General features: G+C 36.5%; 1 protein-coding gene across 1 annotated transcript; it reads left to right on the forward strand.

Moving 5' to 3' along the window:
- Nucleotides 1-6,968: 6,968 nt before the first annotated feature.
- On the forward strand, nt 6,969-7,904 carry LOC133764241 (putative olfactory receptor 2B8). Its single transcript, XM_062197915.1, has one exon. The coding sequence runs from the start codon at nt 6,969-6,971 to the stop codon at nt 7,902-7,904; it is 936 nt and encodes a 311-aa protein (XP_062053899.1).
- Nucleotides 7,905-19,465: the final 11,561 nt, after the last annotated feature.

Genomic DNA, 19,465 nt, shown 5'->3' on the forward strand with positions numbered 1-19,465 from the left:
AAGTAATGATTTGCTCTTGCCATTGTTTTATAAATATGCCTATTGTTTGCTTTGGATTTCCTTTGTACTTTCAGTGGGGGATTTTCTGCCTTCACATTCTTTCTTTAAAAAAAAAAACACTTTATTTAATAAATATAAATTTCCAAAGTACAACTTTTGAATTATAGCGGCATTTCCTCCCCATAACCTCCTTCCCACCTTCAATCATCCTATCTCCCTCTCCCTCTCCCATCCCATGCTTCATCAAGATTCATTTTCAATGATCTTTATATACAGAAGATCAACTTAGTATATACTAAGTAAAGATTTCAACAGTTTGCACCCACACCGAAACACAAAGTATAAAGTACTGTTTGAGTACTAGTTATAGCATTAATTCACATTGTACAACACATTAAGGACAGAGATCCTGCATAGGGAGTAAGTGCACAGTGATTCCTGTTGTTGACTTAACAAATTGGCACTCTTGTTTATGGAGTCAGTAATCACCTGAGGCTGTTGTCATGAGCTGCCAAGGCTATGGGAGCCTCTTGAGTACGCCAACTTCGATCTTATTTAGACAAGGCAAGGCCATAGTCAAAGTGGAAGTTCTCTCCTCCCTTCAGAGAAAGGTACCTCCTTCTTTGATGGCCCCATTCTTTCCACTGGGATCTCACTCACAGAGATCTTTCATTTAGGTCATTTTTTTCCCACAGTGTCTTGGCTTTCCATGACTAAAATACTCTCATGGGCTTTTTATCCAGATCCAAAAGCCTTAAGGGCTGATTCTGAGGCCAGAGTGTTGTTTAGGACATCTGCCATTCTATGAGTCTGCTGTGTATCTGCTTCCCATGTTGGATTGTTCTCTCTTCTTTCATAATGATGAGCCCATAGTGTGTACAACCTTCACCCATGCGGCCACATGAACCACACAAAGGAGCTGTGAAATTCACAGTGTGAGCATGGAACCCTCTGCAATGACCCACCCCAGGCAGGCATAGAGCTCTGAGCCTCTGACACCAACTTGCCCACAGACCCAACTATGTTGTTCTATTCAACATGTTGAATAGAAGTGGCAAGAGTGAGAATTCACTGAAAAGCTCTCAACTCTTCAGTGCTGTGTATATTACCTTCAGGCTTCTTCTAATTTAGTGCCTCTTAATTCATTGAGGTATGTTTCTTCTATATCAATTTTCTTTAAGCTTTTTATCTTGATGGGTAATTGAGTTTTGTCAGAAGATTATTATTCATACACTAAGATGACTCTATGGTGTTTGTTCTTAATTTTGTTGATATGACATATTACATTGATTTATTTTGATGTGTTTAATGATTAGAGCATTCCTAGATTGAATGCCAATGCATCATGGTGAACAATCTTTTTAATGTGCTGTATAACTTGCTTGATAATGTTTTCTTTAGAATTTTTGGATCTCTCTTTATCAGGGCTATTGGCTTCAAGTTTTATTTTCTTTTAGTTTCCTTTTCTGGCTTGGGTGTCGGGGCAATTATGGACTTGTAAAAATAATTTGGATATATTATTCCTTTGATTTTTTTGGGAAAAATGGCAATAAATACATGAAAAGAATGTTCAGTACTTGTAATCATTACAAATGCTAGTTAAAAACACAGAGTACAATCCATTCACATCTTTTAGAATGACTTTTATCAAAAATAGCTATTAACAAGTGTTGGCAAATTTGTTTACAAAAGGCAACTTTTGTACTCTATTAATGGGAATGAGAATCAATTCAAGAGCTTTAAAAATAATATAGAAGTTCCTTAGTAAACTGAAAATAAAATTGTCATATGATCCATGAATCCAATTTCTGTTTATATTTCCATATGGTCTGATTTCTTGTTCATTAGTATTCGCAAAAAGTAAAATATGGGTGTAACTGGTGTTCATCAATTGAATAAAGGAAATGTAAGCATACAATATGGAATATTATACATCATTTAAAAAGGAAACTTTGTCATTTGCAACAATAGATGGAACTATTGGACATTTTGCTAAGTGAAGCAAGTCAGCAACAGAAAGACAAATACCACACGACTTCATTTAGATATGGAATCTTAAAAAGTTGATTTCACAGAAGTAGAGAGTAGAAAGTTGTTATAATGTTTGGGGGAAAGAGAAGGGTTGAGGAAATTAGGATAACTAAATAAAGGGGAATTTGATCCAAGGTTATGAAGTTTCAGTTAGTTTGAAAGAATATTATTAATGATCTATTGCACTGCATGATCCTCATGTTAATAATAATGCATTATGTAAATCTAATTGCTAAAAGGATTCATTTTGAATTTTCTCACAACAGAATATTGTTGAGGTGACAGATATGTTAACACCATCAAATGTTTCTATAAAATATATAGATTTCAAAGCATTTCATTGTATTCCATAAGTAAACAACATGATTATTTATATATAATAATACATGTAATAAATAATTAGATACATGAATAACTGAACAGGAAAAAATACATTCATTAAAGTGAAACATTAAAGTGAAGTAAAATATGGCCCAGAGTTTGCTATGATCAGGTAGAAGAGAACCTAGAGTCCAAATGTGTTTTGTAGACTGGGAGTATATCAAGATCACAATCATCTCTAAATCCCTATTGACATTGCATGTGGTCTTTATAGCACGCATTTTAGGTGTGTAGTCCCTGTGATGAAAGAATTCATTTTCACATTGGACAGTGTTAAGCAGTGCAGAGGATACCAATGCACTGTTCATGAGGAAAGCGCCACTACATCTGAATCACAGAAATCTTCCTGTTGTGGAGAGGGGAATGATGGTGGTAGTGGGGAACAGGAGACACATCAACCGGAATCCCGCAGAACAAATAATTAAATTTTAATTATTGGTCTGGGACATTATCCCTCAAGAATTTAAAAGTCAGTATAAGCCTTCTAAGTTAAAAATAACTTGATGATTTAGGGATATCATTCTATATGCCTTTATCCTATGCTTTAAAAAGCATCTATTAGAAAGCCGACTTGGATTGCTACACTGTCTTATTTGTGGTTATCATGGAAGGACATTCACTTTAACTGCGTGGATTGTACTTTTTACACATAGACTCATCTGTTACATCTTCTGTGGGCTTTTGCTGTGTGCTCATATGCAGTGGACAGGTATGAATCATATCAATCCTATACACTGCTTATGATCATGGAGTACATTTATGCTGCTGTGTCCATGTTCAAAACAGCTAATGGAGGTGTAAAATAACAATAATAGCAATAAGAAAAAGTAAACCAGCATCTATTTAACTAGGATTTTTTGGGATTAGAACATTTGGTACAAATTATGAATTTCGCTAAATGCTCTGATGTTGAGGAAATGTATAGACTGATGCTTTAAATCTTGATTTTTAAAAATTTGTATGAATCTAATTTGAAGTTGTTTAGTCTGAAAAACACACTATAAAACACTTGACACATAGTAGAGAATCATATCAGATAGCAATTGCTATCAGTTTTCTAATTTTTTTTGTAAGACTTTTGTTTCCTTGGAGAGAGGTTTTGCTGGGAGAAAGGAGAATTCATTGCCCCCCACTGAATGTCAAAAGTTAGCAACTTTTGTTTGGTGTTGCCCCACATACATTGCTGCTGATGTACGGTTTAATTATCTATGAGGAACCCTACTCTCATATCCTTCTGCATGTATTATCAATACCAGATCTCATCATTTATTCAAGAGGACTTGCGGAAATACTTCATGTTAGTGTTAAACTATAATCTAACGTGTAATTTTTAAGCATTCTAAGTTATGTTTATATTTTATCAGTTCATAAGTCCTCCTCCAACATAATTTCTGTCATTCAAAAATGGATTCATTGGAAAGATATTTTTGTGGCTGATTGGTAACCATGCCTAACGTTCTTATTTAATTCTTATTTTATTCATATAAGGCTATGATATGGTGTGATCTTTATTCTAATTAGTCTCTAAACTTCTCTGACCTTTAATTGTTTAACAACGAATTTTATTTGTTAATGAATTAATAGTCAAAGAGGAGACAGCATAAATGTTGGCAATACTAAGCATATGTATAGATGTATGTGTTCCATGCAGGCTATAAGTGCCTCTACATTGATATGTCATTTACTATTGACAGATACAGTTGTAACTAATAATAGTTCTGCTGGAATACAACTAAATTTATAGAAAATTGGGTAAACTACAGTTCATAAAATACTATTAAGTATAATTTATAAAGTACACAGATGCTGTGCTGAAACTTCTAAATGCACTTTGTAATGGAATCGGTGAGATATTCACATGTATTAAATACTAAGAGTTGCTGTTCAGTATGACACAAAGATGAGCTGGTAGTTTAGAAAATTGTCCAAGTGATGCAGGACATAAGTGATAGGTTCAGAATTCATATTTTTAATCTGTACATTCTATTGCTTTACAAAACTTTCCCTTACTGTAAGTTGATGTATTACTGAAAAACCATAATAACACTGCTACCTAGCAAATATATCTGCCAAATGTAAGTGACCAATTTAACCACACCCAATGAACAAAACAATATATTCAGTTGTATAAGTGTTTCAAATTACAAAGATTGAAGAGTTAACTTCTGCAAATCATGAATTTATGGAAGAACATCAATTTTTTAATAATGTGGTGGAAAAGATACTTTAGATTTTTCCTGTGACTTGCAAAATACAAATACGAGTCCTTAATCCATGGAATCCATGCTGAGAATTCTATATCTGTAGTGCCCCAAATAACCCACCTAATCTAGAGGAAAGTGAAACATAGTCACACATTCTGCCATTTAGCACAGATCCCCATCAACTTTAGAAACAACAAAATGAATCAAATGACTTTCAAACATTAGGCAGTACTGTTCAGAAAAAAAAAGATTGCGGAGTAAATGACTTCACTTGATTATATTCTTTGACTAAAATCATGGTTCTGATAAACATGAATTTATTATTAGCCTGTGTTTAAGATTTTAGAAGTAGGAAACAAGAAGTCATTTGAATTTATCAGTATTTAAAAGTCCTTACCATGTGAAATGAACTGAGAGAAACAAAGCATGATTAACTAGCAAAGCATCCCTAGAAATCCATGGTGATGCAAGTTGTGGATTAACCCATGGCATGACAATGTCAGCTCCTACATGCATCATACTATTTAATTTGTTCATCAACTCTGTGAAAAAAAATATGCTACAGTTTCCTCTTTCCCATGGATGAAGGACATGAGATACAGATTAGTGGTGTGAATGTTTTAAGTCCTCTTAACTGGCACATGGTTGGGTCAGTCATGTCTCCCAGGCTACCTCCCTGATGGCAAATCCTATGTACTCCATCACTGACACATCATCTCCTGTTTGTGGTCATCATGCTCTCAGTGTGGAAACTCTTTGTTTTCCATTTGTTGTCATTTAAATTGCTTTTGAAAGCCACCAAGAATTTATTATTTACAGTAGAAATTCTAACTTCTGTTTGGAGGACCTCGCAGGAAATTCTATAGCTTCTCTTGCCTTTCCCTTTTCTTGTTCCTTTTGATGAAAACAGAAATGTGCATTTTCTCTCTCCTCTTTTCAGTTCCATATTTTCTTTATCCCTGGATTGGCTATTTTATATAATGTAGTTTACAAGTTCATAGACTTGTTTGATTTGAAAACCCTGATTTAAATCAAATAACATTTAAGCTCTTTAAAACATACTACATGAGTCAATATTATTTGAAAAGTATATTCTGCAAGATATATTCCTTTTCCTTTCTTGTAAATATTCCTTTCTTAATGTTTTCTTGAATAAGATTCCCCATTATCTCAGAAACAGTGTGTTATCTTCATAGCAACTTTCCATGAACTATAAGCTCTGTGAGTGTATTGAGTACATCTAGTATGCTTAAAAGTATCTGTCCAGCAGCCAGTACAAGCTAGAATATAAAAATTACAGTGCTGAAAGGAAGAAGGAAAAAATTAAAAGAAAGAACAAACTAATGAGCAAATGGGTGATGATTTCTAGACACTTGTTACTGTAAGAGTGCCTAGCTCTAGGATTCTTCTCTGTTGCATGTGTTTCTAAGTTGCTCCTCTTAAATATTCTTGGGCTTGAAGGCAGTTGATGCTCAATCTACACAGATGAGGATGAAGTAGGCACAAGGATGTGCCTATGGACCCCTCAGCCAACAGACCATTAAATTTATCTCATCTGTTTGCTTTATATTATATAATTATTTGAAAGGGTGATTTTTAGAGAAGTAAAACCTACATAAGTAGAGCCTCACCTCATTTTTTGAGGACTAGTAGACACAAGTTCTACTTCTAGGTTATATAAACATGTGAGCATGGTCTTCAATTCTTTGAACACATCATTTCATTTAACCTTTAAAATCCTTCTCTGGACTGATTCTGTTCTTATTTTATACAGAATGAAATCACTCAGTTCACACAGTGTGGAAGTGATGAATTTGAGAGAATTTACAGTTAGTGCCCCTCATAATTTTTTTATTGCTGGTGCTCTCAGTCTTTTGTCTTCTGAGTTTCTGTGTGTCCAGGTACTATAACATGGCCTGTGGAAATGAAAGAAATGCAGGCTACTGTGTCTGCTTTACCTGTAGGTCAGTGGACACCTTATGAAGCAATGGCCTTCATTGTTTTTCACTACAGGCGGCTCAGATGCTGATAGGTGCTAAACAATAAAAATTAGGTGAGGTCTGAGTAAGGCTTTGAAGAATGAATAGGGTTTGGGATGGTTATGAATGGACAAAAGATCTTCATTTAGAAATGCAAGAACATCTGTTTAACTCTTATTATATTTCAATATGGTATTCTTATCAGGATCTTCCCACCAAAAGAAGGGAAAAATCCATTTTACAAAAGTACAGTGGTCACAATCTCAGCCCAATATTTCTCCTTCCTGTCTTGTATCTTGGGTTTCTGACATCGGACATTTGATTTTGTCTGCAGGTAAGTGAATGGTCCTGTGAGAGGAAGGTGGCCTGAAAAATGGATGGGATAAAAATAAATTTCACGGTGACTGAATTTGTGTTCCTGGGGCTCTCCTCTGAGCCCAGACTGCAGCTCATCCTTTTCGTTTTGTTCTTGCTCTTCTATTTGTTAACGGTGGCTGGGAATGTTGTCATCATCACTATTATCCAGATAGAACCTCATCTCCAAACACCCATGTACTTCTTCCTCACCAATTTGTCCTTTCTGGACATTTGCTACACATCCACCAACGTTCCACAAATGTTGTCCAACATGGTCGGGAGAAAGAAGACCATCCCCTTCTCCAGCTGTGCTACGCAGATGTACTTCTCCCTCTCCTTTGGGATGATTGAATGTGTTCTGCTTGGAGTCATGGCTTATGACAGATATGTAGCCATTTGTCACCCTCTTCATTATACTGTTATCATGGACCGAAACACCTGTATCCAGCTGGCAGCTGTTTCTTGGTGCTGCAGCTTCCTGAGTTCCATGGTTATCAATGTCCTCACTTTGAGTTTGCCCTACTGTGGACCCAATGTCTTGAATCATTTTTTCTGCGAGGTGCCTTCTGTTCTGAGGCTGGCTTGCTTTGACACTTCACTCACTGAGTTGGTGGTTTTTGTCTTCAGCATCATCATTGTCTTCATCCCTTTCCTTCTTATTGTTGTGTCCTATGCCCATATCCTTTTGTCTGTTCTCAGAATGCGGTCAACTTCTGGCAGGTACAAAGCACTGTCCACCTGTGCCTCTCACCTGACAGTGGTAGCCTTATTCTACGGAACTGCCATCTTCATGTACATGAGACCCCAGTCAAAGTCTTCCCGGGCTGGGGGCAAGGTTATTGCAGTCTTCTACACTGTGATCACACCCATGCTCAACCCCTTGATCTACAGCCTACGAAATCAGGATGTGAAAGGAGCATTGAGGAGAGTTGTTGCAAAACAGAGGACGTGAGGGCTGCACTGGGCCACTACATTTAACTGTGTCTCGGATGATTTCCTTTTGAAATATGAAGTGAGGAAGTAAACATAAGCTTGGACAATAAACATCCATCCTGAGCTGCATAAAAGACCCACAGATCTAGCTATAGATTCAACAGGAAAAATGTTTCCTACAAGGACACAGCAGAGGTTTAAACAAATTCATTGTGTGACTTCTATTTTTTTACTCACTGAACAACTGTGTTTCTTTAACAACATAGACTCTAAAATTAATTGTCTGAACCTGTCTGAGGAAACATTGTTCTCTTGGAGGATATAAGTCATTTTGATAGAGAGAAGCAGCTCCAATGTCCAGCTCAGTGGGAGAGCTTCATGTCAAGGATTTGTACATGCAGTATTCCACATCTATATTAGTTTTATAGTTTCCAGTGAAAGAGGACCCTACTACTTTCTGGTTTAGACTTGATATTGAATCCTTTCAATAAATTCGTGCTTTGGAAGGAATCTATTAAAATGTTGCATCATTTGAATTTTACCTAAACTCTGCACTTCCTCTAAATCCAGTGTTATTGTTTCTCTCTGTGCTTGATGAGAAAGTCCATAGTGTCTTAGGTGGTGTGCTCCTTCTTTACAATGAATCAAAAAACCCCTTCAAATTCCCAGTTTTTTCCTGGTCATCTTAGATTGTGTGTATCAAAAGGTAGTAATGACTGGAAACAGAAGACTTGGCGAGTGCTAATTAATGGATTAATTTCTTCACTATAACCCATATTGAAAGGCTTTATAACACAACATTAAACAAAATAGAAGTGATTCCTGTCACATGAACGCACATGTATCTATATACAGTATGTTTACTATATATATTTATGAATGTTTTCAATATACATATTATATATATGCTGACAAATTGCAATAATTGTAATAAAGCAAATAATTGTCATGGAGCAGGGATAGACATCGATATCATTCTTGGACTAGGAGGCTGCATACAAGGAAAGGCTTAGGTATAACATGGAATAGAAGAGTTCTCCAATAAAGCATGGTTGTCTGTGGCTGTACACAAAGAATGTGGATATATACAAGAATGTGCTTCATTCAAGGGAATAAAAAGAATCAGTTACAAGCAGAGCTGTAAGAGGTATTATTTGGGGAAACAGCTGCTGTGCAGGACTGAATTGTCTGTGGTAAGAAGTAGGGATTTATTTTTAGCTAAATATAAGTATTCTGAAAAAGAGTAATATGACACAGCATATGCTTTTGGAAATTTTTTTGGTGTGTGTGGAGGATAGACTATATAAAGATATGTCGTTATGACTAGAATTTGTGAAAAGAAGTGCTTTCTGTGTTTTAAAGCTTTTCAGCCAGTAGGATATTTACAGGGAATTATTCTTTAATTGAAGAGGCAAGTAAAAATAATTTGGTAGTAATATCATTAATATGCTAAATATAGTCTGTGATTGATGTACCATTAAATTTGAGAAGAATTATTTCTAAAATGATTTTTATCTGTTTATTCTAAAATTTAGAGTTAAAATATTTAATTTTGAGATATAGCCAACAAGTAAAATGCATTCTTTTCTAACCAGATATAAAGGTCATACATAATCAGTTAATAATAATTACTTAATAGGAAAGATAGAGTTGAAATTGGAAAGATTAAGAAATCAAAGAGAAAAATTATTAATCAAATAGTCAAGTTTGTTAGAGTAATTTTGGGGGCTATTTTTGATTGTTGTTTTTCATATTCATATGGCTATACAAATGACTAGGTATATTATATACTTGCTTAATGCATGAAATAAAATTACAAATATACTTACAGCAAACCTTCTGAAGAATTCAAAGCAAAAGGTAATGTTAAAAATTCTCCCAAGCATCATCAAACATGGCAGAGGTGATGAGTTGACTGTTTTAATTTATAAGCAAAATATTATATCAGTTTTGAAATTGAAGCACAAAATGTGGAAAGGTATGTACAATTAAAATTTTACTTTTTGACTCATGAAAATTACCAACAAGTCTCATCTCTTGGACTTTAAAAATAGATGAATTAAAAATGAAGAAAAAATGCAAAACCATTCTCATAAGGTCCACATTAGACAACTCAAATAAAACAAGTTGAACTAAATATTTATTTTTTAGCAGTTTGATAATTAGACCAAGGGCTTGACCTAACCCATTTGTTGTTGACCTGTTTGTTTGCTATCAATAATTTAGAATTTAGTGACTGAAAGCAAATGATGTGATCCAGATAGTCCATGACCTGACCTGGGTTTCACCTCAACCTCTTCTAATACTATCCCTGATCCACTTTTATATGTTTGAATGTTTAAGCATACCAGGAAAATATAAAAAAGGAAAAGTATAATATTGTAGAGACATGTGAAAACTAATTATTGGTAGATCAAAGAATAATTAAGACTGACATGCATAAAAATAAACTCAACACTCCTTGTTCTTTGACAACATCAGATGTTCAGTTGAGTGATTTCCATACTAAATTTGTTTGGGGCTATTGCAAGAGGACAATACAGTTAGGAAAAGCACTGGGATTTTAAAATAAGCAAAATAATTAGAGATTAGATTTGTTGTGACAAGCTACAATTTCTTGGTGTATTGTGAATTACAAGAGATTATATTCAGAGGGAGAAGATAAAATTATAATTTAAATATTCTAATTTATCTATTTAACATTGGATGCCATGTATTTTTCTATGGAATTCATATTCTTCATTTATAAAATAAAGTTGTTGTTTGATTAGGCAAAATATCTTCATTTATCTCTCTATTTTTGTTTCTATCATCTACCATCTCTCTATCTCTCTATCTCTCTATCTATCATTTATCCATAGTACCTATCAGTATCTATAGTCTCTGGAAATAAAATTATCTGTAAATATGTCAAAAATTCTTCTGCAGTGGATTTTCATTTTCACTTTTTGAATATGATTAGTTAATTTTAAGAAAAATAATGCAATGCTAAAAGATGTTAATATCATTTTTATACGTATAGAAGATATAAGAAACATGACTATTACATCATGTTACAATTTTTCTAATAAAAATCTTTCCTCTGAATTTGAGAAAAAGACTTAATATTGTAGCTATAAAGTATGATTATAAAAATTTGAAGGGGTATTAAATTCATTATGAAATTAATTACATGTCAATTTTACTGTCACATCATAATCTGAAATCTGAAATGTTTCTTGGATGTAATTTCTTATTTGTTTTCTTTTCCTGTGCTTATTTATGCTATGATGATTCTTCTCACTGCTTAACCTTACAAATATTCAGCCACACATATTTATATGTAAATGTGGATCTTTCAATAAGTGCTTCTCAACATAACCCAGTATCATTACTAACTAACTGATGTCATCAAGATACCAGACTGAGGACAGCCATAAATCACCCTCTTTCTAAAAGCTCCTTCCTTCACCTCCGATTTGGACAAAGTGTGTCACCTTTGAAATTCTATATGTTTTCCTGGTCTATAAAAATCTGGAGTAGTAGTCAGGAGAAATTATTACAAATCACAAGTCTGTTACTTATAATCTAAAAGCACATTTACGTTCCACTTAAAACTCCACAACTCTAATTTAATTATCTAAAGAAATAGGGCTACTAATACCATCCTAGAGGTCTTAGGGAGCTCACACATATAACCTGTAGATTTCCCGAGATCCAAAATGGAGTCTGTGTTTCATCAGTTTTTCCATAGCTTGGCAGAGTGTACTCAGTGCTCATTCTTTTTTTTTTTTTTTTTAAGAACATTTTGTTACTTAGTTAATATTTCCCAAGAATCTCAGCATACAAAGGAAACTATCATGCCAAGATGAATATGTTTTAGAATTATAGCAGAAGTATATGCACAGTACTTTCTAGAACTTTGGAGACTTCCATTTTTTTTAACTTTTATTTAATGAATATAAATTTCCAGTGTACAGCTTATGGATTACAATGGCTTCCCCCTCCCATAATTTCCCTCCCACCCGCAACCCTCCCCTCTCCCGCTCCCTCTCCCCTTCCGTTTGCATCAAGATTCATTTTCAATTCTCTTTATATACAGAAGATCAATTTAGTATAAAGATTTCAACAGTTTGCACCCACATAGAAACACAAAGTGAAACATACTGTTGGAGTACTAGTTATAGCATTAAATCACAATGTACAGCACATTAAGGACAGAGATCCCACATGAGGAGCAAGTGCACAGTGGCTCCTGTTGTTGACCCAACAAATTGACACTCTAGTTTATGGTGCCAGTAACCACCCTAGGCTGTCGTCATGAGTTGCCAAGGCTATGGAAGCCTTCCAAGTTTGCCGACTCTGATCATATTTAGACAAGGTCATAAAAGACAGAGTGAGGATAGTAACCAATGATCCTAAGAGTGGCATTTACCAGGTTTGAACAATTATACAGCATTAAGTGGGGAAGAGGACCAGGAGTACACACAGGTTGGGAGTAGAGCCATTGGTGGTAGAGTAGAGGTTATGATTACAAAGGAATGAGTCTGGGAATGCTTTCTTGTAAATATACACTACTTCAACTTTTAAATATATTTTAGCATCAGAATTAGAATACTTTTGAGAGAGAAAGGTAGACTGTTAATATTCTAAGGCAACTGGAAAAACTGAAGCTCTCCTGAGCAGGAGAGGTAGTTGGCCACAGCAATATCATCACAGTCATCATAGTAATCCCATGGTGTATTATCTACACTAGTTTACAAATGAGAAAATCCTGGAGGGTAATCCAGGAATGACTTGTAGGAAAAGTGATTATTTGTGATATCAAACAGATGTATGTGTTTTCCACATGAGGTGGTGGACTTTGGGGCTTAAGGGCTAGTATAAGCAAAAGCATAAAAAAGGAAAAAAAAATGTAGTGCCCTTGAATACAATGTGATTAAACTTCTGAGATGTGAGATGTGCAAGGTGCCATCTGTGGATATCATTCATAGTGATGATTCCGTTGTGGACCATGGCCCAGTCTCCTAGAGTCAGACATGGTGATTGGGAATCATTGTCTTCATTAACACTTGATCTAACAGAGCTAAATACCAACACGATTCCTTCCACAACCCTTAATGATTGCATAGTTTTATGGTGCTTTGAATTCTATAAAACAGTTCAGTGAACAAATGTTCGTTCTTTGCACAGACATTCCTTAAGAGTCCTCTATGAGTTCACTGTTGTATCAGGAAAATTAGTGTACATGTTATATAGTTTCTGCCTTCAAAATATGTGCACATGTGCATGCAGGGCTGTAATTCTCACCCACACAACTGTAGGAAAGTTAAAAAATAAGAGATCTTGTTGTTCAGAAGATGGGGATTTCTCCCACCTAAGTAGATGGGAAAGAGGCGACTTTCTGATGTGTATTTTTTTCTTTTTTTAAGATTTGTTTATTTACTTGAAAGGCACAGAGAGACAGAAATAGAGAAAGAAAGTGTCCATCTACTGTTTCATTCCCCAAGTGGCTGCAATGGCTGAGGCTGGAGCAGTCAAAAGCAAGGAGTCTGGAAATCCTCCCAAGTTTCCCATGTGGGTGGCAAGGCCCCAAGTACTAGTACTACCTTCTGCTACTTTCCCAGGCACATTAGCTGGGAGCTGGATCAGAAGTGGAGTAGCCAGGACTCCAACCAGCTCCCATATGGGATGCTAGATTTTCAGGAGGCAGCTTAACCTGCTACACCACAATGTCAGAGCCTAAGGTGTGTTCTTTAAGACGGCCCTAAACAGAAAAATCTGGGTCAGCCCAGATCATAGAGGTGAAACTGTCAAGGAGGTGTAGAGTGTAGGTGGAAGAGAATAAGTAAAGACACAGAGGTGGCAAATATAAGAGTTGGCCGAGGAATAGTTTTATGGGGCTAATGCTGTGGTATAGGTTAAGGCACTGGTTATAACACTGACCAGCATCCCATATTGGAGTGCTCCACTTCTGCTCCTGTTCCCTGATAACGCACCCAAGGAAGCAGTGGAAGATGGCCATGTACTAATGGGCCCCTGTTATGCACATGGGAGACCAGATTGGAGTTCCAGGATCTTGGTTTTGGCCTGGCCTATTCTTGGCCATTGTGGACAAATGGGAAGTCAATCAGCAAAAGGAAGATCTCTCTCTCTCTCTCTCTCTTGCTCACTCTCTTTCTCTCTCACTCTCTCTATCTTCCCCCACTCCAGATAACAACACATATCTTTTAAAAAATGGATAACAAAGAAATAACTTTACAAAAGAATCTGGTGGATAAAGGGGAGCAAAGAGAAATAATACCAGAGAGGTGGTTGAAGGAACAGAACGTGGAATACTAAGACAAGGACTTTGCCTAGGCTGGTGTTGTGGCACAGCAGGTTAAGCCACTGTTTGCATCCCATATTGAGTGCTGGTTTGAGTCTGGCTGCTCTCTTTCCAATCCAGCTCATTGCTAATGTGCTGAGAAAGCAGCAGAAGATGGCTAGAGTATGTGGGCCTTGTAACCCATGTAGGAGACATGGATGGAGTTCCAGAAGACCAGATGTGGGGCTAAGTATAAGAATTTTATGCAGATCCCATTAAGAAAAGTATACTATCCATACCAGTACAATTGGTTCAAGTAGCCAGTCCATTCAGATTTATCAGTTTAATGGCTATGTTTCCAGGTTGATTTCATCCAAGGTCACTCAGCTGATATACATGTAACAGGATTTTTGGGAGCAAAGAATGTTTTCTAGAATCCACAAGTGATACACTCCCCAGGGTATAAACTCCAATCTGGTTAAATTAGTGCCAAATTATTGAGCTACATTTCACTGTCACCTCCAAACCCTCCCTGGGGCACCCAGTTAAAATGACCAGAATATATATATATATATATATATATATATATATATATATATTTAAAGATTTATTTTATTTATTTGAAAGAAAGAGTTACAGAGAGAGGCAAAGACACACAGAGATAGAAAGATATCTTCTATCCTCTGGTTGTCTCCCCTAATGACTGCAATGGCCAGAGCTGAGCTGATCCAAAACCGGAAGCGAGGAGCTTCTTCCAGGACTCCCATGCAGGTGCATGGGCCTGTGGACTTGGGCTGTCCTCCACTGCTTACCCAGGCCATAGCAGAGAGCTGGATTGGAAGTGGGGCAGCTGGAACTCAAACCGGAGCCCATATGGGATGCTGGCAGTGCAGACTGGGGCTTTAACCCACTGTGCCACGGTGTGTGCTCCAGAATACATTTTTTTAAGCATTTAATTTATTTAAAAGAGAAAGTGAAACAGAGAGAGAAATATAGATAGAAAAATAGATAGAAAAATAAAAGGAGAGAGAGAGAGAGAGAGAGAGAGAGAGAATCTCATCTTTGGTTCACTTCCCAAATACCCACAATAGTTGGGTTGGGCCAGGCCAAAGATAGGAGCCAGGAGCCTAGTATGGGTCACCCACATGGATAGCAGAGATCCGATTAACTTGAGTCATCATGTTGTGCCTCCAAGTCAGGAACATCAGTGGGAGTAGAGCTGGTACTTCAGCCCAGACATTCTGATATGGATGCATGCATCCCAAGTAGCATTTTAACTTCTATGTCAAATTATTACTTTATGATCATTTTTTTTTTCTAAGATGTTTGCTCCCTTTTCCCTCCTTCTGGTATCTTCCACTTCATTTGCTAACCTATTTAATTTTTGGCCCATTATTCAAAGACAAATCTGATTCTCTCCCTCCATGAAGTATTTTCTTATTCCCAAGAGTCTGTGCTATCTTTCCAGTGTGAACATTCATGGTATCTTGTGAATCCTCTTTGGCAATTATTTTTATTCTTGTGATATAGGATAGTTACCTTATCTCCTTATAAAATGTAAACTCCATGGGATCATGCATGTACATCATTTTGATCATCAAATTTTGAGCACTGGTTGTTTAGAAACTTGTCACTTGAGATAATACAGCTCAAGAGTTGAGTCAGCAGAATATGATATCCAGAGTCTGTTACAGAGAATGTGATTGACATGCTAGCAAAATTGCTCAATTTATTATTTGAAACAGTTTTTTAAAGCATGGAGGAAAAGTCAGGACTTTTCAAACATAAAACATTTATTAATCTCTTACTTGTACAAATTAATAGATTAGTTACAAACAACAGTATACTTTTTATTGATAAAAAATTAAAATACAGAATAATAAGAGGTTTATTTGAGATAATTTCTGAAGAGTGAGATCAAGACCAAGATGATCCTACTTCTGTCCATTTTTCTCTTGTCATTATATGTTTATGTGAATAATTCTACCATCAAAACTGCATGGAAAATTAAAACATTTGAGGTCCTCACTTTATTATTTAACATCAGTGGCATAATTAGATAACACATAAACGAAGGAAAAATGAAAAAGCTTGTTCTTTATCAAGCATCTTTAATGTGACAGATACTTTGTAGACCTTATAGCTTACACTTTGAAAAATGCTAAATGGTGAGTAATATTCCAATTTGTAGGATGAAGAAACTGAGGTGGGTTAAAACCAAATGATTTCAGTTTTAAATAAAAAGGCCGGCGCCGTGGCTTAACAGGCTAATCCTCCGCCTTGAGGCGCCGGCACACCGGGTTCTAGTCCCGCTTGGGGCGCCGGATTCTGTCCCGGTTGCCCCTCTTCCAGGCCAGCTCTCTACTGTGGCCCGGGAAGGCAGTGGAGGATGGCCCAAGTGCTTGGGCCCTGCACCCGCATGGGAGACCAGGAGAAGCACCTGGCTCCTGGCTTCGGATCAGCGCGATGCGCCGGCCGCAGCGGCCATTGGAGGGTGAACCAACGGCAAAAAGGAAGACCTTTCTCTCTGTCTCTCTCACTATCCATTCTGCCTGTCAAAAAAAAAAATAAAAATAAAAATTAAAAAAAACTAATGCATCCTGCTCAAATTATTTTTCAAAACATCACGAACTAGAAAAATAGCAAAACCTATATAGAGGCTTCTTTCCGATTTTCTCAAAAGTCAGTGGAAAGTACAACCCTTGGATCAGTTGTTATTCTACCACTCAATGTTGGATGATCTGGGTTTAGGTTTATTCTATTTTAAACAAGGAAGATATCTGTTTCTCATGATTCTTGTAAGAACATATGGAGGACTTAATGGTTGTTGTAAGACCTTAATTCTTTTGTTAAAGGAATATAACCAAAAATTGAGAAAAAGGTAGTTCTTTAGCAACAAAATCATTGATTAGAAGATTGAGAAATAAGATTCAACGATATTCCTGATTCTAAAGCAACTTCTCTTTTAATTATAACGTATACTTGTTATGCAGTTAGTGGAAAAAGAAAGACCTATTTTCTGATGCTTTACACAGCGTGAATGATTTACACAGTCTGTTCTTTGGAACTGAAGGCTGTCTCTTACGTCTGCCCATTAACTATAGAGTAGTATTTCTCCTTATTATGATGCTGAGGATATGGTTTGGGAATTCATGATATGAGTGAGTGATTTTAAACCATGACTCATGTACAGTGTTGCTATTGGAAAACCTGCTGTTTTGCTCCTAACACTCTTTGGTGCTTTCCATGCTGAACATGGATGTAGACACATCATATATATATATATATATAGACACACACATATATATTTCATACACACACACACATATATATATATATATATATATGTATATATGTATGTATGTATTTCATTCTCTGGCTTACTCTCCATATGGCTGCAATGGCCAGCTCTGGGCCAGGCCAAAGATAGAAGCCAGGAGCTTCTTCTGAGTCTCCCCCAGGGCACAGGGGCCCAAGCTCTTGGACTATCTTTTGCTATTTTTTTCCAGGTCATTATCAGGGAGCTGGATTGGAAGTAGAGCAGCTTGGAATCAAACTGGCACCCATATGAGATACTGGCCCCATAGGTGGCAGCTTTACCTATTATACCACAATGTTGGCCTTGAACTAGACACACTCTTGATCCCAAGTATTTAAAATTTATTGTGTGACAGAATTGTAGCACGAATGAAAAAAAAGTTAGCTTTCCCAAAGTCTCAGTCCATTACCTTCTCCTGTGCCTGACATTTGACATTCTTGTGTTTAACTGGAACTGTGTAGCTTGGAGAACTTGGAAGGAGAAATGTCAGTTATTGATATGTCATGTTTAAAGTTCATGAGAATATTTTTTGATAAGAGTCTGGGCATGAAGGTGGTGAGCATGGAAAAGGCTAGGGCCTAAAAACAGTTGAATTCTAGGATATCAGAAAAAAAATTTGGATAGTATCCATGTGTCTGCACAAGGAATAGTTCAGCAGGTTGATGATAAGATCTAAAATTTGTCTTGCTACAAAAATAAGAATCCGGATTATGTCTTGTGGTATTTTAACAACACTATAAAAGATCTGTTGATCTGAAAAAAAAAAAAAAAGATGAGAAGAGAGGAAAAATTGCACATGGGAGCCAGTAAACTAATCTTGCAATAGTTATGATATTTCCAAAATTACTTTAGAGAATGCTCCAAACTACATCTTAGAGTTCTAAAGTTATGAGATGTGCCTGAGGGCTAAAAGGGTGTCCATATTTGAAGTTGACACATGCTGTGTGCTCTCCGTTTTCTATTACTAGGCAGATGACATCAAAGACCCAGCGATTATTAAATGAAGCCAATTATTTGAATAATGGAAAAATTGAGGTCATAAAAGAAAAGGGTCCTTTTAGTAAGCTCACAAGTAGTTAGCAGCACATTATCTCTGTCATTCTTGGAATGTATATGGTTCCTAATTTTGCTGTCGATGGCAGAAGATTTATAGAGATTATACAATAAAGCAATCTATGTTTATATGCTTCAGATCCTGGCCCTTAAAAAGTTTTTGCTAAATATGTGAATTGATTGGATACCAGACTGATTTAAATCATCCACCACACTGGCCACATTCATTCCTATTTTATGTATATTTTCTGTATTTAGACTTGATATATTTCAAGATACTGAGAAAAATGTTTTAGTTACAATGGCCTTGTCTTTCCCCTATCAAGCTCTGCCTCAATTTCTAATCAATATATAAATCAATTTTATAAATCTTTAAAAAACAAATGCATCTTCTTTAGCTTATTTATTTATTTATTTATTTATTTTGACAGGCAGAGTGGACAGTGAGAGAGAGAGACAGAGAGAAAGGTCTTCCTTTGCCGTTGGTTCACCCTCCAATGGCCGCTGCGGCTGGCGCGCTGTGGCTGGCGCACCGTGCTGATTCAATGGCAGGAGCCAGGTGCTTCTCCTGGTCTCCCATGGGGTGCAGGGCCCAAGGACTTGGGCCATCCTCCACTGCACTCCCGGGCCACAGCAGAGAGCTGGCCTGGAAGAGGGGCAACTGGGACAGAATCCAGTGCCCCGAGTGGGACTAGAACCCGGTGTGCCGGCGCTGCAAGGCGGAGGATTAGCCTAGTGAGCCGCGGCGCTGGCCCTTTAGCTTATTTTTCAAAACTGTTAATGTACTTTTCTTTCCCCTCAGAATTATACATTCACTCAGGAAAGAAAGAGTTCCTTAGATAGAGTTATTTGACCAGGTATTTGCATTTCTATCTGCTGTCATCATCCTTCTGACACTGTGGTAAACACATATTTTCATATT

The sequence above is a fragment of the Lepus europaeus genome, chromosome 7 (assembly GCF_033115175.1).
Source record: "Lepus europaeus isolate LE1 chromosome 7, mLepTim1.pri, whole genome shotgun sequence".
Taxonomy (NCBI): domain Eukaryota; kingdom Metazoa; phylum Chordata; class Mammalia; order Lagomorpha; family Leporidae; genus Lepus; species Lepus europaeus.

What these genes read in the sequence shown, in the direction of transcription:
- LOC133764241 (XM_062197915.1), top strand. Translation starts at nt 6,969, where the DNA reads ATGGATGGGATAAAAATAAATTTCACGGTGACTGAATTTGTGTTCCTG.